Source organism: Lepus europaeus, chromosome 1 (assembly GCF_033115175.1).
Source record: "Lepus europaeus isolate LE1 chromosome 1, mLepTim1.pri, whole genome shotgun sequence".
NCBI lineage: Eukaryota > Metazoa > Chordata > Mammalia > Lagomorpha > Leporidae > Lepus > Lepus europaeus.
This window is the reverse complement of record NC_084827.1, coordinates 117,987,439-118,013,815: the sequence shown is the minus strand read 5'-3', so window position 1 is coordinate 118,013,815 and position 26,377 is coordinate 117,987,439. Positions and strand designations below refer to the sequence as shown.

The 26,377-nt window shown below is 37.5% G+C and overlaps 1 protein-coding gene across 4 annotated transcripts in view; it reads left to right on the top strand.

Annotated features, from left to right (window-relative positions):
• Positions 1 to 26,377, top strand: part of ATF2 (activating transcription factor 2) — a 112,150-nt gene that overhangs the window by 35,226 nt on the left and 50,547 nt on the right. For 2 of the 4 annotated variants that reach the window (XM_062188121.1, XM_062188112.1), the window contains 5 exons: positions 12,855 to 12,924; positions 18,015 to 18,111; positions 21,019 to 21,137; positions 21,266 to 21,394; positions 26,077 to 26,255. In XM_062188121.1, coding sequence (XP_062044105.1) covers positions 12,855 to 12,924; positions 18,015 to 18,111; positions 21,019 to 21,137; positions 21,266 to 21,394; positions 26,077 to 26,255 — 594 coding nt within the window. The remainder of the gene's footprint in view (positions 1 to 12,854; positions 12,925 to 18,014; positions 18,112 to 21,018; positions 21,138 to 21,265; positions 21,395 to 26,076; positions 26,256 to 26,377) is intronic. The other 2 variants (XM_062188130.1, XM_062188141.1) reach the window with 1 other exon arrangement.

Sequence of the window (26,377 nt, the reverse complement as noted above, 5' to 3'; positions counted from 1 at the left end):
CTCCCTGCCTATGAGCCTGGGAAAGCAGTGGAGGATGGCCCAACTTTTGGGCTCCTGCCACCCATGTTGGAAACCCAGTTTGAGTTCCAACTTCTTGGCTTTAGCCTGGCTGAACCCCAGCTGCTGTGTTAAACCAGTGCATGGAAAATCTCTCCTCTCTCCTCCCCTCCCCACCCTTCTGTCCCCTCCCTTCTCTCTTTTTCTCTCTCCCTCTTCACTCTGCCTTTCAAATTAATAAATCTGTAAAATTAAACTCATTTTTTTAAAAAAATAGAAAGTTACAGGCCAGTATCCTTGATGAACATAGGTATATAATCTTCAACAAAATACTAGCAAACTGAATCCAACAACACATTAAAAAAGATTACTCACTGGGGCCGGCACCATGGCGCAGGTGGTTAATCCTCCACCTGTGGCACCGACATCCCATATGGGCATTGGTTCTAGTCCTGGCTGCTCCTCTTCCCATCCAGCTCTCTGCTTTGGCCTGGGAAAACAGTATTAGATGCCTTAGATCCTTGGGCCCCTTAACCTGTGGGGGAGACCCAGAAGAATCTCCTGGCTCCAGATCGGCGCAGCTCTGGCTGTTGCAGCCATTTGGGGAGTGAACCAGCGGACAGAAGACCTCTTTCTCTGTCTCTACTTCTCACTGTCTGTAATTCTACCTCTCAAACAAATAAATAAAATCTTAAAAAAAAATGATTATTCACCATGACCAATGGAATGCAAGAATTATGCAAATCAATAAACATGATAATCCATATGAACAGAATGAAGGACAAAATTCATGATCATCTCAATAGATCCAGAAAAAAAACACCATACATTCTTTTATGATAAAAATTCTGAACAAATTAGGTACATAAGGTACATACTTCAACATAATAAAGGATATATAGAACAAGCCATCAGCAACATAGTAAATGTTGAAAAGCTGAAGGTGTTCTCTTTAAGATCTGGAACAAGACAAGAAATACCCACTTTTACTGTGTACAAAAATAGTAGATTAAAGACCTAAATGTAAGACTTAAAACTGAAACTTGTAGAAGAAAATAGAACTGCTTCAGGACTTTGGAATGGACAAGGATTTCCTGGCTAAGACCCCAGAAGCACAAGACACAAAAGCAGAAATAAACCAGTAAGATTTTAGGCAGCTAGAGAGCATCTGCACAGCAAAGGAAAGCATCAGTGAAGTGAAGAGAAAGTCGGTAAAATAGCAGAAACATTTGCAAGCTCTATGTCTGACAAGGAGTTAATAACTATAATATATAAGCAACCAAAAAAAGTCAATAGCAAAAAGCCCAGGTAATCCAATTTTTAAACGCATAACACCTCTAAACATATTTTTGAAAGGAATACATAGATTAAAATGTGTAATTTTCATACATAAAAATTTAAATTATATTAATAAATCAGTTATTAATGACAGGCCAACAAGTATAGAAAAAATGCCCAACATCAAGCAAATGCAAATCAAAACCATGATAAAATACCACCTCACTGCAGTTAAATTTGTTGTTATCCAAAAGACAAAAGATAAGTGCTAGCAAATATGTGGAGAGAAGGGAACCCCTGTACACTGTTGATAGGAACATAAATTAGTACAGCCATTGTGGAAAACAGTTAAATGGGTTCCTCAAAATAACTAAAAATCAAACTACCATATGATCTAGCCATTGTACTAACAAGTATGTACCCAAGGGAAATGAAATGAAATGAGTCTAAGAGACATCTGTATTTCCATGTTTATTGCCGTATCATTTATAATAGCCAAGAAATAGAAATAATTTAAATATTCATCAACAGATGATTATATGAAGAAATTTTAGTAGATTTACACAAAAGAATATTATTCAGCCATAAAAAGGATGAACTCTTGTCATTTGTATCAACATGGAAGGAATTGATGGTTCTGCTATCAAGTGAAATCAGCCAGTCAAAGAAAGACAAGTACAGCATCATCTTACCCGTTTGGCATTGAAAAAGCTTGATACTACAGAAGTTGAGAATACAATGATTATTCCCAGAGGCTGGAGAGAATAGGCAGGAGGGAGGTTTAGGAAAATGTTATTTAATGGGCACTAAATTATTATTAGATGGGTGTTGTATTGCACACTCGAGTGACTACTGAAAACAATAATGTGTATTTTTCTAAAAAGTTAAGGTAGGCATAAGAAAAGATTTTGAATATTTTCACCGTGACGAAATGATAGGTCTTTGCAGAGTTATGTTTACTTAACCCTTATTGGACATTAAACAAGGTATACATGAATCAAAAGAGCACATGATAGGGCCGGCGCCTTGGCTCACAGTTAATCCTCTGCCTGCGGTGCCGGTATCCCATATGGGCGCCGGGTTCTAGTTCTGGTTGGGGCGCCAGTTTTTAGTCCCAGTTGCTTCTCTTCCAGTCCAGCTCTCTGCTCTGGCCTGGGAAGGCAGTGGAGGATGGCCCAAGTGCTTGGGCCCTGCACCCACATGGGAGACCAGGAGGAGCACCTGGCTCCTGGCTTTGGGTCAGTGCAGTGCGCTGGCTGTGGCAGCCATTTGGGGGGTGAACCAACGGAGGGAAGACCTTTCTCTCTGTCTGTCTCTCTCACTGTCTAACTCTATCTGTCAAAGAAAAAAAAATCACATGAATATATCCCATAAGTGTACATTTTTACATGTTAGTTAAAAAGCCCAAGAATTATTTTTTAAAAAATAAGTTATTGAGGGGCCAGCGCTGTGGCACAATGGGTCAAGCATCCACTTGTGGTGCTGGAATCTCATTTGGGCACTAGTTCAAGTCCTGGGTGCTTGACTCTGATCCAGCTCCCTGCTAATGGCCTGGGAAAGCAGTGGAGGATGGCCCAAGTGCTTGGGCCCCTGAACCCATGTGGGAAATCCAAAGGAAGCTCCTGGCTCCTGGCTTAAGCTCAGCACTGGCCATTGCCACTATTTGGGGGTGAACCAGCAGATGGAGGACCTCTCTTTCTGTCTCTCAAGTAAATAAAGAAATATTTAAAAATACATAGATAAAGCAGTGGTAACAACCAATAGTTTCTTATAAAAAAGTCATTGATAGTTGCCCAGATCCATTATTTCCTTGAGATTTAAAGTTGTGATTTTTCTGATTATTTTGTTCTTTCTGCATTTGCTAGTTGAAATGCTATGAAGAACTTTTCCTTTATCAGTTATTCAATTACCTGAAATACAGCTTATGCAGGAAAAGCAGAATAAATGTTGATCTTTTGCCCTTTCTTTACCAGTTTTCAGTGAAAGCAGAGTTTATTAACTGCTGCATGACATGATGTGCTTGTTTGTTTGCAAAGTAGTCATTTCTGATTGTATGCCATGTTTGCTTTTCTTCCTTCTTTCCTTCCTTCTCTTACTTCTTCCCTTCTTCCCTCCCTCCCTTCATTATCTTTCTTTTAAAAATAATTTATTTTTGAAAGGCAGAGAGAGGAAGACACAGTGAGGCAGGCTTTTTGTTGTTGTTTTTTTAGGTCTCATAAGAGCCCTGTGAAGGGCAATCATTATATAAAATGAATAGATTCTTTTATTTTTTTTCCTATCTTGTGTAGTATCTGCCTTTCTCAAATCAGAAAGCTTTAAAAAAAAAAAATCCTAGAACAAATTGTATCTGAGTAAAAATCATCTATATAATTTTTGTCTTATTTGTTAGTTTTTGGTTAGACATGCTATTTTGTTTTTACTTTTTTCCTTTTTAATGAGGTATAATTTATACAGAATATAATGCACTACATAGAGTAAAATCTGTTCTATCTTTTCTTTGGAACATTACCTGCCTTATCCTGTTTAAGAAACCTTTTCCTACTGCAAAATCATGAAGATTGTTTCCTAGATTTTCTGCTGGAAACTTTTCCTTTGCCTTTGACATTTAGATATGTGATCCACTGTGACAATTTTATGTATGATATGAATTGAAGTTGGGTCATTTTCTGAACTTACGGATACTTAATTGATGTGCATTAAAGGCTCTGAAAAAGTCCTGCAAAATTAAGCTCATATATTTACTGCTTTCCAAATGTATTTGACTCTATAGAACTTTTTCTATAATAGATTCTTATATACTTGTAGAATATGCATTGACAGACTGATCTAGAAAGGTTGATAAGCCATTGTTGTAAAGGGAATATTAAATAATTATTAATTTAGTAAAATACTATTTCTTTATAAAATTTCTTGAACTAACTTTTGAAAGAATCATCCTTTCTCCCACTAACTCCAATCAAACCTTATTATAAACCAGGTGGCCATAAAGTTCATTTCAGGATCCCATTCTGTTCCATTGCTTTATCAGTTATCATTAAACTGATAGCACAGTATCTTAATGTAGTTTTATAGATAAGTCTTTGATAACTCCTTTAGCTTATAACCATTCTTAAAGATTGCCTTGCTTATTCTGAGTTTTGCATTACCTTAAAATTTGAGAGTCAGTCTATTTTTGTTTAAAAAAGGTTTATTTATTTAATTGAAAGGCAGAATTACAGAGAGACAGAGGTAGGAGAGAGAGAGAGAGGTCTTCTGTCTGCTGGTTCTCTCCTAAATGGCCACAGTGGCCGGAGCTGCACTCATCCGAAGTCAGGAGCCAGGAGCTTCTTCTGGGTCCTCCCACGTGGGTGCAGGGGTCCAAGGACTTGGGCCATCTTCTCCTGCTTTCCCAGGACTTGGCAGAGAGCTGGATTGGAAGTGGAGCAGCTGGGACTAGAACCGGCAGTCGTGTGGGATGCTGGGACTGCAGGCAGCAGCTTTACCTGCTATGCCACAGCGCCAGCCCCAGACAGTCAGTTTTGATGCATGTAGAAAACCTGCTGGGATTTTGTTTGGGATTGTACTTTATCTCTAATAGATGAATTTGGACAGAATTAGCATATTAATATCTAATTTTCCAGTCCATGAACATATTGCATCTTCTGTTTGTTTAGCCATGTTTAATTACGTTATACAAATATTTTGTATAATGTTGAGTTTTTTTTAATGTGTGACATACGTTTTTCATTAGATTCATTCCTAGTTATTTGGTTTTGCTGGTTTAAATGGAATTGGGGAACTAGAAAGCAAAAGTACTGTGGAATAAATGAGCAGAGAAAAGAAATTTTAAAGCAATAAGATGAGTAATTCCCTAGTAAGACTGATTGAGAAAAATAATTAGCAATACTATGGATTCTTTTTTTTTTTTAAGATATTATTTATTTTTTTGAGAGGTAGAGTTACAGACTGTGAGAGGGAGAGACAGAAAGGTCTTCCTTCTGTTGGTTTGCTCCCCAAATGGCTGCAACGCCGGAGCTGCGCTGATCCAAAGCCAGGAGCCAGGAGCTTCTTCCAGATCTCCCACACAGGTGCAGGGGCCCAAGGACTTGGGTCATCTTGTGCTGTTTTCCCAGGCCACAGCAGAGAGCTGGGTTGTAAGAGGAGCAGCCAGGACTAGAACCGGCGCCCATATGGGATGCTGGTGCTGCAGGCAGAGGATTAACCTACTGCACCACAGCGCCAGCCCCAGAGATTCTTTTTTTAAAGATTTATTTTATTTATTTGAAAGAGAGTTACAGAGAGAGATCAAGCCACAGAGAGAGAGAGAGGTCTTCCATCTGCTAGCACACTCCACTGATGACCATAATAGCCAGAGCTGAGCTAATCAGAAACTAGGAGCCAGGAATTTCTTACAAGTCTCCCATGAGGGTGCAGGGACACAAGGACTTGGGCCATCTTCCACTGCTTTCCCAGGCCATAGCAGAGAGTCGAATCGGAAGTGGAGTAACCATGACTTGAACAGATGCCCATATGGGATGCCAGCGCTACAAGTTGGGGCTTTAACCCAGTGTGCCACAGTGCTGGCCCCAATACCAGTGATTTAAAAGGGGACATCATTACAGATCTGGAAGATGAAGGATATGAAAGTGTAAATATAATGAATTTGTGGAGGAAAAAAAAATGGATACAAGAATTTTAACATCCTTTTTAAAAAAAAAAAAGATACAGAAATCATAACTTAAAAACCTCTTCACAAAGAAAACTGTATCTCAGCTTCCCTAGAAAATCCTTCCAACATATAAGATTCTTGCAGAGAATCAAAAGGAATGGATAGGGACTGGCACTGTGACATAGCTGGTAAAGCCACCGCCTGCAGTGCCGGCATCCCATATAGGCGCCAGTTCTAAGCAGTAGAACATAGTCCAAGTCTTTGGGCCCCTGCACCCATGTGGGAGAATAAAAGGAAGCTCCTGGCTCCTGGCTTTGGATTGGCACAGCTCTGGCCATAGTGGCCATCTGATGAGTGAACCAGTGGATGTAAGACATCTCTCTCTCTCTCTGCTTCTGCCTCTGCCTCTGCCTTCCTGTAACTCTGCCTTTCAAATAAATAAATAAATCTTTTTAAATAAAAAAAAGAGTGAGGCCAGCGCCATGGCTCAACAGGCTAATCCTCCGCCTAGCGGCGCCGGCACACCGGGTTCTAGTCCCGGTCGGGGCGCTGGATTCTATCCCGGTTGCCCCTCTTCCAGGCCAGCTCTCTGCTGTGGCCTGGGAGTGCAGTGGAAGATGGCCCGAGTGCTTGGGCCCTGCACCCCATGGGAGACCAGGAGAAGCACCTGGCTCTGGGCTTTGGATCAGCGCGTTGCGCCAGTCACAGCACACCAGCCGCAGCGGCCATTGGAGGGTGAACCAACGGCAAAGGAAGACCTTTCTCTCTGTCCCTCTCTCTCACTGTCCACTCTGCCTGTCAAAAAAAAAATTTTAAATAACAATAAAAAGAGTGAACATGTTTCAACTCTTTTTTTATTAGGTCATCATAAACTTGATACCTGGCAAGGTTATTTCTATGAACATAAATGTGAAAATCCTAAGCAAAATATTAGTGAATAAGATTTGGAGAGATAACGTCGGCGCCGCAGCTCTCTAGGCTAACCCTCCACCTGCGGCGCCGGCACACCGGGTTCTAGTCCCGGTCGGGGCGCCGGATTCTGTCCCGGTTGCCCCTCTTCCAGGCCAGCTCTCTGCTGTGGCCAGGGAGTGCAGTGGAGGATGGCCCAAGTGCTTGGGCCCTGCACCCCAAGGGAGACCAAGAGAAGCACCTGGCTCCTGCCATTGGATCAGTGTGGTGCGCCGGCCGCAGCGCGCCAGTCGCAGCGGCCATTGGAGGGTGACCAACGGCAAAAAGGAAGACCTTTCTCTCTGTCTCTCTCACTGTCCACTCTGCCTGTCAAAAAATAAAAATTAAATAAAAAATAAAAATTAAAAAAAAAAAAGATTTGGAGAGATATACGTTCATATCCAAGGGAATTTGTTCTAGTAATTCTGGTTGGCTTACCAGTTGAAAAGCATTGCATGTGTGGAAACACTTCAAGATGTCGGTGTAGGCAATGACTTCTTGGATAACACTTCCAAAGTACAGGCAGCAAAAACAAAACTAGACAAATGGGACTATATCAAACTCAGAAACTTGTGTACATCAAACGAAACAATCAATAGAGTGAAAAGACAACTGATAGAATGGGCAAACAATATTTGCAAGCCACTTAGAAAGGATAAATATCCAGAATATATCAGCAATTCAAAAAACTCAACAATTAAAAAAAATCTAGTGTAAAAATGGGCAAAGGACCTCAATAGACAATTCTCCAAAGAAGAAATGCAAATGGTTAAGAAATATAGGAAAAAATGCTCAATATCACTAACCATCAAGAAAATGAAAATCAAAACCACAATGAGATACCACGTCATCCCTGTCAGATGGCTGTTATCCAAAAGACAGAAGGAAATGCTGATGAGAATGTGGAGTAAGGAGAACACTTGTACAGTGCTGTTGGGAATGTAAATTAGTACAACCACTGTGGAAAACGGTATGGAGAGTTCTTTAAAAAAAACTACACTTGCCATATAATCCAGCAGTCCCACTCCTGGATATCTTCCCAAAAGACATGAACACATTTTATCAAGGAAATACCAACACCACCATGTTTATAGCTACATTGTTCACAATAGCCAAAATATGGAATCAACCAAGGTGTTCTTCATAAGATGAAGGGGTAAAGAAAATATCGTATATATGTATACAAAGTAATATTCAGCTATAAAAAAAGATTGGAATCCTACCATTTGAATTAAAATGGATACAACTGGAACACATTATGTTGAGTGAATTAAACCAGACACAGAAAGGCAAATACCACATGTTCTCCCTTATATGTAGGAGCTGAAATTTAAAAAGAAAAACAATTTTAAAAATTATCAGTATTGCTGCAAACATAGTTTTGTCAAATTTGGTTTTATATCATCATCAAACAAATGATTATACTATTATTACAGTTTTTTTTTTTTTAAGATTTTATTTATTTGAGAGGTAGAGTTACAGATAGAGGAGAGAGAAAGAGAGAGAAAGGTCTTCCATCTGCTGATTCATTTCCCAGATAGCCGCCAACGGCTGGAGCTGAGCCGATCCAAAGCCAGAAGTCCGGAATTTCTTCCTGGTCTCCCATGTGGGTGCAGGGGCCCAAGCACTGGGACCATCTTCAACTGCTTTCCCAGGCCATAGCGCAGAGCTGGATCTGAAGATGAGCAGCCAGGACTTGAACCAATGCCCCTATGGGATTCCAGCACCACAGGCAGAGACACAGTACTAGTTCCAGCTACTATAGTTTTAATGATCTGTGTTGATTTAATATGAGTGAAATTAACATCTTTTCATTTGATTGTTGCTTATAACTTGCCTATATTCCTGCTGAACTGTAATTCTTTTTTTTTTTTTTTTTTTTTTTTTTTTTTTGACAGGCAGAGTGGATAGTGAGAGAGAGAGACAGAGAGAAAGGTCTTCCTTTTTGCCCTTGGTTCACCCTCCAATGGCCGCTGCAGCCGGCACATCACGCTGTTCCGATGGCAGGAGCCAGGTGCTTCTCCTGGTCTCCCATGGGGTGCAGGGCCCAAGCACTTGGGCCATCCTCCACTGCACTCCCTAGCCACAGCAGAGAGCTGGCCTGGAAGAGGGGCAACGGGGACAGGATTGGTGCCCCGACCAGGACTAGAACCCGGTGTGCCGGCGCCACAAGGCGCAGGATTAGCCTAGTGAGCCACGGCGCCAGCCCTATATAGCTATTTTTTCTATAATGAGTTCTATTATAAATTCTCACAGGTGAATTTTTATTTTCTGAGCAAAAGATACTTACAGAAATACCTGTTAGACCAGTGTTGCTGCTTTTTTGTTTTTGTTTTTTAATGGCTTCAGGATTTTTTTTGTCTTTGATTTTTCTTCAGTTTGAAAATGATAGATCTAGGTACAGGTTTTGTGTGTATATTCTTTTTGTTTTCTGAGCTTCTAAGATCTATGGTGTGGTATCTTTATTAATTTTGAAACAGTCTCAGTCTTTGCTACTTAAAATATTTCTTTGTTCCCTTTCTTTTTTTTTCCTTCTCTCCCATTACACATGTTAAATCTTTTATCACTGTCCTGCAATTCTTAGATATTTTTGTTTTGATTTTTCAGTACTTTTTGTTTGCATTTTAGTTTTAGAAGCTTACTTTGACCTTGGTTCTTTACTCCATTGTAGCCAATATGCTGATCAGTGTACCAGAGGCATTCATTTCTATGACAGTTCTTGTTTCTAACATTTTCTTTTCATTCTTTCTGAGAATTTCCTTCTCTTCTTACATCATTCATGTTATCCGCTTTTTCCATTATGATCCATAGCATATTATTCATAGTTACTTTAAATTTCCAGTCCATTAAGTCCTAAATCCCTGCATTATTTGAATCTAATTCTGTAGCTTTTTATTTTTACTTACTTTTTTTTGTCTCTAAACTGTTTTGCCTTCTTAGTATGTCTTGTAATTTTTTGTTGAAAGCTGGAGTTAGGCTGTGTTTATTATTTCTTGTAGCTGTGGGTGTCTAAAATATCCTCCAGTAGCCTTGTTTTTATTCCTTGTATTGTCTTTGTGTTTCCCTAGGGAGGTACCTTCTTAAATAAGGTCTGAGCTTTGCCGTTCTTTTAGCTGTATTCCACTGTTAAGATACAAGCAATCTGACTGGTAGGGAGCCTGGGGGTAAGGTGTGGGGAGAAAGGAAGCATTCTGTAGTCATTACTTTCAGCTGTTGAGGTGAGCAGGGTTGAGGGGATATTGGAGTTGGTTATTTTTTCCCCAGCCCAGTTAGGCTGTTGTAAAATAATTTGGAGGAGTAGTGGTTTGTTAAGGAGAACAGAAATGCTGTAGGCTATTTCAAAATGTTTATGTTTTAGCTCCTTTTGCTGGAAGCAAATTTTTTTTTCTCCAGTCTTCATTCTGAGATCCTAGTGGCCTTCCTTCTAGGACTGGGCCCCAAGAGTTGTTGTTTTTCTCAAACTAGTCATTACTGAGACTCTGTCAGTCAGTCTGAATTCAAGTTTAAGTATTCATATTGGTAATGGCTCCACTGGCAGGCTCCTGCTACTGGTAAATTGTGATCCACAGTGTTTGCCTCTGTTTCCACTTTCTGTGACCTCAGTTCTCTGGTGGATCTAAGAAGAGTTGATGTTTTCAATTTGTTTTTTGTTGTTGTTCTGAGATAGGAATCGTAATTTACAGCTCTCATGAATATATAAAGTGTTAATTGTGACTTCCTGGAAACCTTTTGTGTTTTCTTTGATGACTGTGTATTTGTTCAAAACACAAAGCAGTAACTACTATGAACCAGCATGGGTTTCCTAGAAATATCAAAACTCTGACAAAACTTTCTGTATGGTAGGAGGAAACAGTGTAAAAATATTGGCAAAATCTTTGAACTTTGACTCAGAAGATTGGTTTTAATTTTAGCTAGACCACCAACAGAGATTTGGGATTTTAGGATTTAGAAAAAGATTATAGAATTAGAGATTGTGTTAATACAGTCAGGTTTCTGTATCTGTGGTATCCACATCTGTGGATCCACTCAATTCACATTGAAAACACACTTTTGGCCGGCGCCGTGGCTCAACAGGCTAATCCTCCGCCTTGCGGCGCCGGCACACCGGGTTCTAGTCCCGGTCGGGGCACCGATCCTGTCCCGGTTGCCCCTCTTCCAGGCCAGCTCTCTGCTGTGGCCAGGGAGTGCAGTGGAGGATGGCCCAAGTACTTGGGCCCTGCATCCCATGGGAGACCAGGAGAAGCACCTGGCTCCTGCCATCAGAACAGCGCGGTGCGCCGGCCGCAGCGCGCTACCGCGGTGGCCATTGGAGGGTGAACCAACGGCAAAGGAAGACCTTTCTCTCTGTCTCTCTCTCTCACTGTCCACTCTGCCTGTCAAAAAAAAAAAAAAAGAAAACACACTTTTAAAAATGTCATCGGTGCTGAACATGCGCAAACGTTTTCTTACTGTTTCTTAGACTATAGGATATAATATCTATCTGTATATATAGCATTTATATTTTATTAGTTATTATAAGTAATCTAGAGACAATTTAAAGAACACAAGAGGATTGCATAAGTTATGTTCAGTTACTGTGCTTTTTTATTTTTATTTTTATTAGATTTTTATTTGTTTATTTGAGAGGTAGAGCTACAGAGAGAGGGAGAGAAGAGAAGTCTTCCATTTGCTGGTTCACTCCCTAAATGGCTGCAATGGCCAGAGCTGGGCTGATTAGGAGCCAGGAGCTTCTTCCATGTCTCCAATGCAGGTGTAGGGGCCAAAGCACTTGGGCCATCTTCCACTGCTTTCCCAGGCCATAAGCATAGAGCTGGATCAGAAGGGACACAAGCCGGTGCCCATATGGGATGCCGGTGTCACAGGCAGAGACTTAGTCTGCCACGCCACAGTGCTGGCCTCTACTGTGCTATTTTGTATAAGAGATTGGACAGCTTTGGATTTGGGTATCCATACGAGGTCTTGTAACCAATCTTGTAGACTGAGAAGAAAGATCCTCTGAGGCTGGGATCTGTTTCTCTGTTATTTTTGTTTTCCCTTTGAGTCTTCCACAGTGCCTCAAACATAGGAAAAGGAGTGAAATTAAGAAAGGATGTAAGAATTTATTTTCATGTGACTGTTAATGATTTGGTGGAGTATCTAATGGAAATATGTAGCCAATAAGTGAAAATCTTTTACTAGCACTTAAGACAGCATAGAAATTTTGTCTAAGATTTCCTTAATTATACAGTATGACCCTTAAAAGATTACGTGGGGGCCGGCGCTGCGGCTCAATAGGCTAATTCTCCGTCTGCGGTGCCGGCACCCCGGGTTCTAGTCCCGGTCGGGGCGCCAGCTTCTGTCCCGGTTGTCCCTCTTCCAGGCCAGCTCTCTGCTATGGCCCGGGAAGGCAGTGGAGGATGACCCAACTGCTTGGGCCCTGCACCCGCATGGGAGACCAGGAGAAGCACCTGGCTCCTGGCTTCGGATCAGTGCAATGCACTGGCCGCAGCGCGGCAGCCATTGCAGGGTGAACCAACAGCAAAAGGAAGACCTTTCTTTCTGTCTCTCTCCCTCACTGTCCACTCTGCCTGTCAAAAAAAAAAAAAAGGTTACATGGTATTTATTCATTTAATTTTTTGAATGAATGAAATTTATTCATTTTACCATGAGTACTTTCACATCACGAATACTTTTTTCACCATAACTATTTTATACTTACACCCTTAGTACTTTTAAGAAGCTGGATAGAGCAGTGTTCCTAATCTTTTTTCTACATACAGTACAAAACCTATATGTTACACGTATTTGTCAATTCACAACAAGAAATTGGAAGATGTGGTTAAAATATAAGCGATATAAGCAGAAGTACTTTCTCTCATATTCAAATACAAAAATTAATAAACTTAATGAAAATCAAGTCTTGATTTGTATTTAAAAGTATTCTTTGCTTAAAAATATGTACTGTAACAAAAGTATGTAGCCACATATGTTTGTTTTATTATAGGCAATACAAGGACCTGTGGAATATGAGTGATGACAAACCCTTTCTATGCACTGCCCCTGGATGTGGCCAGGTAATATATAAATTACTTTAAATCATGATGTATATTTCCATTTATTGAAATACTAATAGTGTTTTCTTTAGTAATAGAATATAGTATCATTATTTTCTTACAATATTTTGTAAAATTTTAGTGGTAGAATGAAAAAAATCTAAAAAATTTTTGAGGAGAAGTTCTTTTTCCCCATTAGCACATCTGAGTTTTAGAAAATACAGTCTAATATGGGAAGCCAGAGAGATTATATCTTGTCATGGAAAGGTGAAGACACTGGATAAAACTCCAGGATGAATACTAACTGAACTCTTTTTTTTAAGATTTATTTATTTGAAAGGCAGAGTTACAGAGAGGCAGAAGTAGAGAGAGAAGTCATCTATGTGCTCGTCCACTCCTTAAGTGGCTGCAGTGGCCCGAACTGCACTGATCTGACGCTATAAACCAGGAGCTTCTTCTGGGTCTCCCAAGCAGGTACAGGGGCCCAAGCACTTGGGCCATCTTCCACTGCTTTCCCAGGCCATAGCAGAGAGTTGGATTGGAAGTGGAACAGCTGGGACTCAACCAGCACCCATATGGGATGCTAACACAGCAGGCAGCGGTTTTACCCACTGTGCCACAGCGCCAGCCCCTACTGACTGAACTCTTAAGAAATGAGCTAATATTTGACAGTATCACTAATGTATTCACATTCTTAAATCTAACATATTTAATACAAAACATATGGAAGCAGTTTCAGAAAGCCATATTTCAGTTTTAAGACAGGCCATTAAATTATTAATCTGCCATTATAATTCTATAAAATAGCTAAAATGTCTATAAAATAACTAGACACTAAGGAAGAGTGAAGGAATTTAACATGTAGTGAAATCACTAAGTATTGGTAAGGCAGTAAATCATAAGTAAGCATTAAAGTGCTTTGTTGGTTCTTGTTTATTGGTATTTTAATGAAAATATAATTGATTGAGGCCAGTGCTTTGGCATAGTGGGTTGAGCCTCCACCTAAGGCTCCAGCATCCCATATGGGTGTGGGTTCGAGTCCTGGCTGCTCTTCTTTCGATCTAACTCCCTTCTAGTGGCCTGGGAAGACAGCAGAGGATGGCCCAGTTGCTTGAGCCCATGTACCCAGGTGAGAGACCTGGAAGAAGCTCCTGACTCCTGGCTTCAGTTAGGTCCAGCTCTGGCCATTGCAGCCAATTCAGGAGTGAACCAGAGGATGGAAGATTCTGTCTCTCACTCTCTTTGTCTGTAACTCTGACTCTCAAGCAAATAAATCTTTTTTTAAAAAATATAATGATATATAATAGACTGCTTATACTTTCAGTATACAATTTAATAAGTTTTAATATGTGTGTGTGTGTACTCATAAAACCATCACCACAGTCAAGATAGTAAACACATGCATCATCCCAAAAGTTTCCTCATTTTCATTTGTAATTCCTCTTATCCCTTCTACTCCTGGAAATCACTGATCTGCCTTCTGTCGCTGTATATTTCTTTTTGTATTCCAGAATTTTATCTAAGTAGAGTCATACAATATGTACATATGTGTGTCTTCTTTTATACCACACAATTTCAGATCCCTCCATGTTATATGATCAGTGGTTAATTCTCCTTGTTGGAGAATAGTATTTCAATTTTCCACATTTGTGTATCCATTCATCTATTGGTGGACATTGACTTAGTTCCAGTTTTTGTCAAAGCTGCTGTGAATGTTCATGTACCAGTCTTTGTATGGATGCATGCTTTCATTTCTCTTGGATTAATTCCTAGGAGTATAATGATGGGATTGTATAGTGGCTATATGTTTAACCTTTTAGGAAATTATCAAACTGCTTTCCAAAATGGATATACCACTTTACTTTCTTTCTTTCTTTCTTTCTTTCTTTCTTTTTTTTTTTTTACCACTTTACTTTCTACCAACAACTTATGAGAGGTCTTATGCCCATCCTTGTCAGGATTTTTGATCCTGTCAGCCTGTTAAATTTTAGCCATTTTCATGTGTGTAGACTGGTATTTCATTGTGGTTTTAATTGTGTTTCTTTGATGGTTAATGAAAAGGTAGGTACTTTTTTAATGTGTTAATTGACCATTTGGTACTTTAATTTTTGTGAGATATTTTTTCAAATATTTGGCCCATTTTTTAAAAATTGAGTTATCTTTTGAGTTGTAGGAGTTCTTTTATAGCCTGGATACTAGACCTTTCTCAAATATTTTTTAAATCTTTGGTTTACATCTTAATTCTCATATAAATATTTTTTGATGAATAGATATTTCTAATTTTAAGAAGTCTAATATTAATGTTTTCCCTTTTTATGATTGCTGCTTTCTGTGACTTAAATTTTTGTCTACCCTTAGGCCACAAAGATATTTCCCTTTAGTTTTCCTAAAAGCTTGCTTTTTCATTTAGGTCTCTGTTTCAGTTTGAATTAATTTTGTTTATAGTATGAGGGAAGGGTTGAAACTGATTTTTTTTTCAATGTGTTTTTTCAGATTTTCCAGCATGCTTTGTTGAAAAGAATTTTCTTTCTTCATTAAATTGCTTTGGCAATTTTAATAAATTGCTTTGCAGTTTTCAAATCTGAGACCTATTCATTCACAAATGTTTATTGATTGTCTCCAGTGACAAAGCTACATTTTGAGGTTCTCTAGTACATAAAATGAGTTTTCCTTTTAGATACTTCTAGTGTGGGATAAAAGATTTGTATATTGAGAACTGTAATGCAAAATAAAAAGGCAGTAAATAGTATCAGTAAACTGGGCAGGTATGTTCATTCTTAGTTTTGTATTCAGCAGTTTGTCGAAAGCACCACTACTTACTCCTAAATTTTGGAGGATTCACAATGATAAAAGTAATAGGAAAGTAGCACCTGAGTCGGGGAAGGGATTGGATTGTGGTCTGTGGTGCTCAGTAAATGAGAATGAATGAATGAAGAAGTAAGGGGATAGAACAGTCTCCTTTATTGGTAATACAGATGGGTTCTGAAGAAGGATAGTGATGGTCTTTTTTTGGTATGTGAACTAATATAAAGACCTAGTGATAAAAGATAGCCAATGTAAATCAAAGCTTAATTGACCTTACAGAAAAGATTGGAGTGGATTCTGTCATCCCCACCGACTCATCTTTAAGAGTCAACCTTTGCATTGTATGAAGCTTACTCTTTCAGTCAGCATTTATTGAGTATTTATTTATTGAGTATGCTAAATTTGGAGGAGCACAGTAGGAGCTGGCCTGCTTGAAAGGATAGACATGCAAATATCAGTAATACTGTGATAAGTGCTGTAACTAAGGTCTTACACAGAGTGTAATAGAGTACAAAAGAGGGAGTTTTAACTTTATAGGCTGGAGGTTAGAGTAAAAAAATACTGCATTCTTTTATATTGTTTAAGGTTTCCTAAAAATTATTATTAGTTGCATGAAAGGATGTGGAATAGGAGTCACAAGAGAAGAACAAATGTTGATAGTTTTGGTGAACAAAGTTCACATATATACATTTTTAATCTTCCCATTGGTAAGATTATAAACTAAAGAATGAGTTTAGATCTCTTAATTTATCATTTTTAAATTATTGCTTTGAGATAAATAAGCACTTTCTATTTTCACTTATAAATATTGCTTAACAAGGAACATCTTCATAAAGGTTGATGTCCAGACATGGGAGATAACAGTTTATGTGTGTTGTAATCATAGATGCCACCTTTGGCATGCAGGACTTACCCAAATTACAGGAAGAAAGAAAACATGTTAGAGACTGGTGCTGTGGTATACTGGGTTAAGCTGCCTTCTGCAACACCAGTTTGAGTCCTGGCTGTTCCACTTCTTAGCCAGCTCCCTGCTATAAAGCACTTGGGAAAGCAGTGGAAGATGGCCCAAGTGCTTGGGCCCCTTACACCCATATGTAAGAGACCTAAAAGAAGCTCCTGGCTCCTGGCTATTGCAGCCATTTAGAAAATGAACCAGCAATGGAAGATCTATCTCTGTCTCTCCCTCTCTTTCTGTAAACCTGCCTTTCAAATAAATAAATAAATCTTCTTTTAAAAAAAAAAAGTTAGATAACTTTAAAAATAATTTTACTGACTGAGCTTCTGCCCCTGCCCCTGGCATCCTATATGAGTGATAGTTCTGGTCCCTGCTATACTCCGCTTCCTATCTAGCTTCCTTTAATGCACCTGGGAGGGTAGGAGAAGATGGATGGCCCAAGTGCTTGAGTCCCTGGCTTCTATGTAGGAGACTGGGATGGAGTTCCTGACTCCTGGTTTCAGCCTGTCCCAGTCCTGGATGGTGTGGCCATTTGGGGAATGAACCAGCAAATGGAAGATCATTCCCTGTCTCTCCCTGTCACTCTACCTTGCAAATAAATAAATCTTTTAAAAATAATAGTTTTATTTTCTTAGAACTGTGATAGAAAAGGCACTCAGACTTTAAGTTAAACATTTTATTTTAAAATGGACTGCTTTATTTTTGGTTGCTATTCCTTTATTGGATTATAACAGAAATTTTAAGAAATTTTTCAGTTAGTAAAATGGTAAGTAATCTTAAGTCTAGGTAAATAGAGTACTTAAAATCATTGTACCATGGAATATCTGTTTCTACTATTATATGGCGAAAACTTAATAGTGGTCTGTTTTTAATTTTAATTTTAATTTTTTTCATTTTTAACAGGTTCAATGTAATTCAGAAATACAATTCTAAGAATATAATGATATTCTCTTTCTCTCTCTCCCCCTCCTCTCACTCCTTTTCCCTTTCTCTCCTTTTCTCTTCACTTTTGAGATAATGTATATTTAATTTACATTACAATCAAGGGCTTAATACTAGTGGTGTGTTTTTAGTATCCAAATTAAATTTACATAGTTTCTTTGCCTAAGATTTTATTTTTAAATCAGTTATATGACCTAATAATATTGTGTATTCTTGGGTAGTGGGTTTCTCTATGATTATTTGAAGTCTGGTATGTTTATACTAACAATAATAAATTCTTTTATAGTTTAAAAACTGCTATTTCACTGTTAATGGTGGTTTTACATGTTGTGGAAATGAATTTCCTTATCATTTTAATTATTTGATCAAATTGAAAATCTTAACTATATCTTAAAACTTTTTGCCACAGCGTTTTACCAACGAGGATCATTTGGCTGTCCATAAACATAAACATGAGATGACACTGAAATTTGGTCCAGCACGTAATGACAGTGTCATTGTGGCTGGTTAGTATATGCTTTTATTAATAGCTTATATACATATTTCACCTGGAATGTGCACAATTTTTGTGTATTCTCTGTAAATAATATAATCTGGTGATATTCCAATGACTTCATTTACGATAAATGTTGGCAACATGTATTTTACCCATTACATTTCCATGTTTCCTTCTGACCATTCATTTCACATTTTGTGTGATTTTCAAGTAGAGATTTCAATGTCAGTTTCATGGAAGTTAATTAGAACTCTGGGAACATCATTCATACCATTTACAAAATTTACATTTTTCTTACAATTGAACTAATATATTTAGTCAATGTTTCTTTTAGCTGTCTTGGCACCTGATTTACAAGGCTGTGTGAAGACAGAAAAGGATGAAGCTCCTCCTGTTGGAGAGCAAGACCTAGCAAACTTCCGGATTAGAATTTTTTTATTTTTCAAACAAAACATTTGTCTTAGTAAAATACTCGTAAGGGGTCCTGAATTCATTAGGTGCTTTTTTCGTGTGTGTTGACCCTACATACGTACAGTATTATGTAAGCAATTATTTTTCATATTATGTGAAAAGAGAAACCCAATTCATGCATTGATTTATTCATTTCATGCTATATTAGCTAGTTATTTCAGTATATACACACACACATCTGTGTATATACAAAATTTGAATAATTTTACTACGTTTATGTATTTTATAAGGATTATGATATAAAACATTTAATAGAAATTTTAGGCACTTTTCTATCACAGTCACATAAATTTGTGTTTCAGGTACTCAAATTAATTAGATTCTTCTTTCTTGCACACCTTAGGTTATACTATTTGTAAGTCTGGAATTATATCCGAAAACTTAGTAATATTAGTACTTTTAAACAACTAGTATATACATCAAATTATCATATGCAATGCTTTGCATAGGTAACACAGCAAATATTGGTTGATTTTCCTGTACTTTCAGTATCAAAATGTTGTAATGAAATGGGGAATAACAAAAAGTAGTCAGTCTATCAGAGACAATTTATGTAGGAAAGGTATAGGGAATTTCAGTAGGTCTTCAGTTCCGTAAATGAAAGGAAGTGTAGAAGAATGAGTAATGCATTTCTTTGTTCTTCTGTGCATCAGATAATAAGAGCTAGAACAACAACAAAAAATAAAAACAAGCTGAAAAGTTCGCTTTCCTAGGCATGAAGATCTTTGTTTCTGTGGAACTTAATGCCTTAAAGCAATCTCTCTGTCTCTAATATTTTAACTCAAAAAGTGTTTTGAAGTTGGTTTCTAGAAATTATTTTCCTGTTTGTGTTTAACGGAATAGAAAAATACAACACGTTCAAACACAGCATTTGACCATTTTTTTACTGACATGTTGAACAGTTTATATTGCTTTATAACACATGATGTGTGTGGTATATATCTGATGATGAGTAGCCATGTGCAATCTGCATGTTACACAGTTGTGTCTATGTTGGCTTTACTTAAGTCTAACAGTCCCAGTAGTCATTAATGAAAGTGATCTATGCTTATGCATTTCAAGACTTTTCTCTCCCTGAGTTGTGAGCTTTCTAAAGAGCTTAGATAGTCAAACCTTTTGGGTATGAGAAGAGTTAAATTTATGTTTGACGTGTTAATTCAGTCATGAGGGACTTAAGCTGATACATGTACATGAGGCCTTCAATGCAACATGATTTTGGAGATAAGAGTAGGGTAAAGGTTAAAGACTCTACTGATAGGCAGTAATTCTGATATGATTAATAGTGACCAAGACAGGCCTGCAGTATGTCTAATGTGTATGACAAATGGGTTATTTTGATGTTGAATATATTTATGTGTAGAAAAAATATTATAATATACTTTATGTTAGGGGGAAAGGTAAAATAATAATTACCACTGTGAAACACAATAGTTAATAAATATTTGAATTTAATTTCATAAAAGAGCTCTTAATAGATTACTTTTATTTAGCTTAGGTGAGATCCTTAAAATAACTTATAAAATTCATGCCCTAAAGTAGATAAAATACTAACAAAGTTTGAATATGCTACCAACTATAATCAACATAAATAAATAGCATTGGGAATAATACAACTAAATGAGCAAAATTCTAAAATTTACTATCTTTCATTCAACCTAGACTTTAACTGACATTTGTTCTGTAGATATATATATATATATATATATATATACATATATATATATGTAAACAACATAAGCTGCAAATTTAAGTATAGCTAAAATATTTGAAGTTGTAAAAAAGTAGTTGTAATTTTATTTGCCTAGAAATTAAGCTAGAACATTAAGATCTCTCAGACCAAGCTTATAAAATATGCTGAGGTTGAACAGTCAGCTTTAGTAGATAGTAATAAGGAGTTTGTTTTGTTTTCAGGACTTTTCACTTTCTTTTTCTTCCTCGTGGTATTTTAATCTACCTACTAAAGATACTGTTTTAATTTAAGCTTGCTTTCAAAATACATTCTGAACAGCTAGTAGAAGTGCCAAGTTAAAATAAATATACATGCTCTTATCCTAGTTTTACCCAAAATGCATGTATTGAGACTATAATAATTTTTAGTAATGTAAGTTTTTTTTAAAAGTTCTTATCACTGTGTTAGATAATGATAATAGTTTATCTCTTGCGTAGAAGGTGTTTATGCCACTCAAGGGAGAGTGAAGGGGTGGACAAAGGAGCAAAAGACTTCTTTCATCCTTTATGGTTCCCAAAGTTGGAGGAAATACCTGGAAGTGCAACAGAAACTTAACCAGATTTTGTTTGCTTTAAAGGAAGAGGTCTTTCCAAAGAGAGAATTAACAACTGTGACTGAACCAGTCCTGCTAATTTGTTAACTTATTGCTATATTTTAGAATCTTAATATGGTATACAGTATTTAAATTTGCGTGATTACTTCTTGACTTTATTTCAGATCAGACCCCAACTCCAACAAGATTCTTGAAAAACTGTGAAGAAGTGGGTTTGTTTAATGAGTTGGCAAGTCCATTTGAGAATGAATTCAAGAAAGCTTCAGAAGACGACATTAAAAAAGTACGTTGTTAATCGTGAAATTAAGAGAAGAGTACTTTTGATAGAAAAAATATTGCTAGCTTATACTTCATACTTTCTAATGGGCTACATTTGAACTTGTGACATTTTCTTTATTGTTTACATTTTAGATGCCTCTAGATTTATCCCCTCTTGCAACACCCATCATAAGAAGTAAAATTGAGGAGCCTTCTGTTGTAGAAACAACTCACCAGGATAGTCCTTTACCTCACCCAGAGTCTACTACCAGTGATGAAAAGGTTAGAATGTTATATTTGTGATAGCATATAAGCTAAGGAGGAAAAAGTTGGTACCCCAAGTAAAGTTTAATTTTGAATGTGTAAAAGCCTCTGACTAGTCAAATATTTCAGGGAAAGAAGATTCCTTCTTTATTCAGGGCTGGGGAGCATTTTTTTCTGCCAAGGTCCATTTGGCTATTTATAACATCATTTGTGGGCCATATAAAATTATCAACTTAAAAATCAGCCTGCTGTAGATTTATTGAATTTTGAGTACCACTTGTGGTTGCCTTGGCAGGGCCAGACCAAGTGATTTCACAGGTCTTGTATTGCCCACAGACTGTATGTTTCCCACCCCATTAATACATAATCAACTTACACACAGAGAAATTGTAAGGGAGAATAAGAGTCATTTTAGATAAAACTTACTTTAAGAGGGAAATGTAAATTTACCATTTAATGTGGTTTTTCTGTATTTTGTTGGTTAGTTACCTTTAGATGAGGGCACTTCAGTAAGTTTATGGAAAAAAGTTTATTTTGGTGAAAAAGAACTTTTAAATCCATGCAGAGTTTTTTCATAGCATACATTTTTCATGAATTTTTTCCTGGTATCCATGGTATCCAAGAATTTCAGATCAGCAGCTTAATTAAGAAATCTGTACAACTAGTAACTTTTATGAGCAATGATTATTTAGGCTTTCAAAGGATAAAGAACTAGTTATTCTTAGCAGTGGATCTTGGTTAGCAGCAACCAAGATGATGATAGCATCTGGAATACCCTGGTAATAACTTGGGACCCCCTGGGCTATGCTTGTGCTACTACTTGATTACTTGTTTGTTCATAAGCACATAGAATGAACACTTACTTATTTGGGAGCACCATGTGGTGCACAGATGAAGAGATGATGTGACATAAAAAAAGAGAATGGCAATATTCCCTTTTACATTATGTTATTCTAAAACTGTAATTTATTGGACCTTACCTACTGTATCAGAAGTTACCAATTAGGAAATATAGTCATATGTCAGTGAACAAAATGGACATGTTTTGAGAAATGCATCAGTTGGTAACTTTGTTAGTGTATGAATATCACAGAGTATACCTGCAGAAGCCTACACATATAGGCTGTGTGGTGGTATAGCCTACACATATAAAGTATGTAGTACAGCCTGTTGCTTCTAGGATAAAACCCAAATATATTATAGCTAATAGTATAGGTGGTTGTAACACAATGGTAAGTTTTTGTGTATCTAAACATGGAAATGGCACAGTAAAATATGATATAAAAGATTTTTTGAAGTGGTACACCTGTTTAGGACATTTACTGTGAGTGGAGTTTGTGGGACTGGAAGTTGCCCTGGCGAGTCAGTGAGTGGTGAGTGAATGTGAAAGCCTAGGACATTGCTGTACACTACTGTGTATACTTATGCTACACTAAACTTATAGTTTAAAATCATTTTTGGGGGCCAGCATTGTGGCATAGCAGGTAAAGCTGCTGCCTACAACGCTGGCATCACAAGTGGGCACTAGTTCAAGCAGCACCAGGGCTGCTCTGCTTCTAATCCAGCTCCCTGCTAATGCACATGGTAAAACAGCAGAACATACCCTAAGACTTGGGCCCCTGCCACCCACATGGGAGACCAGATAAAGCTCCTGTATCCTGGCTTTGGTCTGGCCCCTCCCTGGCCATTGTGGCCAAATTGGTACATGAACCCTGGGGATGGAAGATCTCTCTCTCCCCATCTCTTTTCCTTTCTCTGTAACTCTACCTTTCTATAAAATAAAATATTTTTTTTTCTTCAGTAAATGAACCTTGGCCTACTGTAGTTTTCTACTTTATGAACTTCTTGATTTTTTTTAACTTTTTTACTCTTTTCTAATAATAGCATGAAATACACAGTATATAATTAATTATACAAATATTTTTATATCCTTATTCTATAAGCTTTATTTTATTGTTGTTGTTGTTGTTGTTGTCATGATTACTTTACTTTCTCAACTTTTTTGTTAGAACACACATACATTAGCCTAGGCCTCCACTGTATCAGAATCATTAATATCACTCTCTTCCACCTCCACATCTTATCCCTTTAGGCACAGTAATGGAGTTGTCATCTCCTATGATAACAGTGTCTTCTGTCTGAAGTAACTTTTCATCTAGGAATAAATGCTTTGATCTTTGTTTTTTTCAGTTCTTTTCATTTTCCTTTTCTGATTTTGAAATTATATCCTCATAAAAACTTGAGGAATACAGAAAAATGAGCTGGCAGGTGTTGTGACATATCAGGTTAAGCCAGCACTTGGGACTACATTACATATTGAAGAACCTGTTTTGAGTACCAGCTATTCTGCTTCCAAACCATCTTTCTACTAAAGCATCTACAAGGCAGCAGATGATGACTTAAGTATTTGAGTCCCTGCAACCCACATGGAAAACCCAAATGGAGTTTCAAGCCACTAGCATCTGCCTGGACCAACCTCAGCTGTTGCAGGCATTTTTTAATAGTTGTACTTTATCTCCTCAGTATCTTAATGTATTTCATTACTTTGTTTATTTTGGATATTAAGGTTTTTTTCCACATTATTACAGTTATTAAAAATGTTAAATCTTGGAGATCTTCTTAAAAAACATTCCAGTCCCCTCACACTTAGCAATTTCTCACTGTTCATGGCTGCTTCAGCATCTTTAGATGTATTCATACTTCCTACATTCCTTAGTCATTGACTCCCTTTGGGTAGGTCATAGCTATACCAAGTTGTAAAAAAAATCAGTTCTTACCCTTCTTGCCCAACCAGACCCAAAATTTAAACACATCTCTATACTGATAACTCTGAAATTTATACCAATTCCATCTTGATGTTTCTATTTTTAATAGACTTCTTAAACTTTATACATCTGTGTCAAAGCCCATGATGCATCCTCAGTTTTCCCCATCTCAGTAAATTTTCTTTACCAATCTAGTTGCTCAAACCAAGAATTTAGGGATCATCCTAATTCTTCCTTTTTTTTCCACACTGAAACCAACAGCAGATCTTACTGGACCTACTACCAGAATATATCTTAGATTTTATTTTCTTCTATTTGTGTTCAGTGTCACCATTTTAAACATCATCTTTTACTTCCTGCTTCCATTGCCTTTGCCATTTTAAAGATAATTCACATTCTTTAGCATCTGCCCTCTTTGATCTGTATTATCTGCCCACACATGTCTCACTTCATGCCACTCTGTTGAGTTTTTGTTTGTTTTTTGACAGAGTGGACAGTGAGAGAGAGAGAGACAGAAAGGTCTTCCTTTGCTGTTGGTTCACCCTCCAATGGCCACTGCGGCTGGCACACCGCGCTGATCCAAAGCCAGGAGCCAGGTGCTTCTCCTGGTCTCCCATGCGGGTGCAGGGCCCAAGGACCTGGGCCATCCTCCACTGCATTCCCAGGCCACAGCAGAGAGCTGGACTGGAAGAGGAGCAACCGGGACAGAATCCGGTGCCCCAACCGGGACTAGAACCCCGGGGCAATGGCGCCGCAGGCGGAGGATTAACCTAGTGAGCCGTGGCGCTGGCCAACTACTCTGTTGAGTTTATCAAATACTACTATCTTTTTCCTGCCTCAAGACATCATATGTAGTATTTTCTTCAGCTTGGAATATGTTACTCCTTACCCTTTTAGTATTGATTTAAATGCCATTTGTGCAAAGAGATGCTCACCTTCCCTCACTGTTTCATCTAATGTCGCCAACTCTACCTGATCCTCAGAAATCTTTCACTGTTTTACTGTATTACATTTATTATTCTGTAATGCTTAATACTTATTACAATCTGATATTTTCTTGTTTATTTCTTGTTCATTGTCTCTATCTTCCTGAAGCTTGTCCTTCAGGATATAAGTTCTCAAACTTGTTGAATAAATGAAGTCATTAAAGGACTAATTTATCCTGGTATAGCTTAATAAAATTCTAAAATAAGTGACAGCATAAAGGCCAATTCAAAAAAACACAGTAGGACCCATTTTTTATAGTAACTGGTTAAGGAGTTCTGTATAAGGCACTTAATATCTATGTTTCCTAACCTGTTAAGCTGAAGTGAGATGGGAAAGATCATCTTTACAGTCCTGGCTGCATCACAAGTTCCAGCTTCCTTTGATTTGGAAAATTCATTCTAGTAATTATTTTGTATTCAAGGTATCAGTATTACTTGGCCTTTTGTTATTGAAGTTTTTGATATAGGAGAGATGGCCTACCTGAGTTAGTTAATAGTTTAACATTTCCATTGTTGAATTTGTATTAATCATAGCAAAATCTCTCTGGACCTGTTTTCCTTTTGTACAGTAAAATGAGGAAGTGGACTTAGGCGTTCCCTTGTAGATTTTAAAGTTTTATAATTCTTGAGAGTGGATCGTGTTTTTACTTTTTTACTAAAATTCTCTTGGAATTATAGCCAAATTGTCCAACCTGACTTACTTCTGAATTGACAGGAAAATAAGTTTTACTGAAAAAAACCCTGAGGTTTTTAAAAATTAATTGAACATTGCCTGTGAACCTTTACAACTACTTCTAAAATTTCCTTTTAGTTCACTTGAGATACTAATTTGAGAGGTTAAGCATTACCCTATGGATGTGTTTGCAAGTATGTTATGTTCTGTTCACTAAGGTACATGCATTAATTGCGTTTTAAATTCTACACTTTTTGTTATGTCTTTATTAAATAGGAGGTACCATTGGCACAAACTGCACAGCCCACATCAGCTATTGTTCGTCCAGCATCATTACAGGTTCCCAATGTGCTGCTTACAAGTTCTGATTCAAGTGTAATTATTCAGCAGGCAGTACCTTCACCAACCTCAAGTACTGTAATCACCCAGGCACCATCCTCCAATAGGCCAATTGTGTAAGTGATTCAGCCCAATCATTGAACTGTGTATGAATTAAGTTTTTCTTGTTAGGATTTTTCCTAAGATAGCTGATTTAAGATGATTTTTTATATTTTCATGCTATTTAAGGCAAAACATA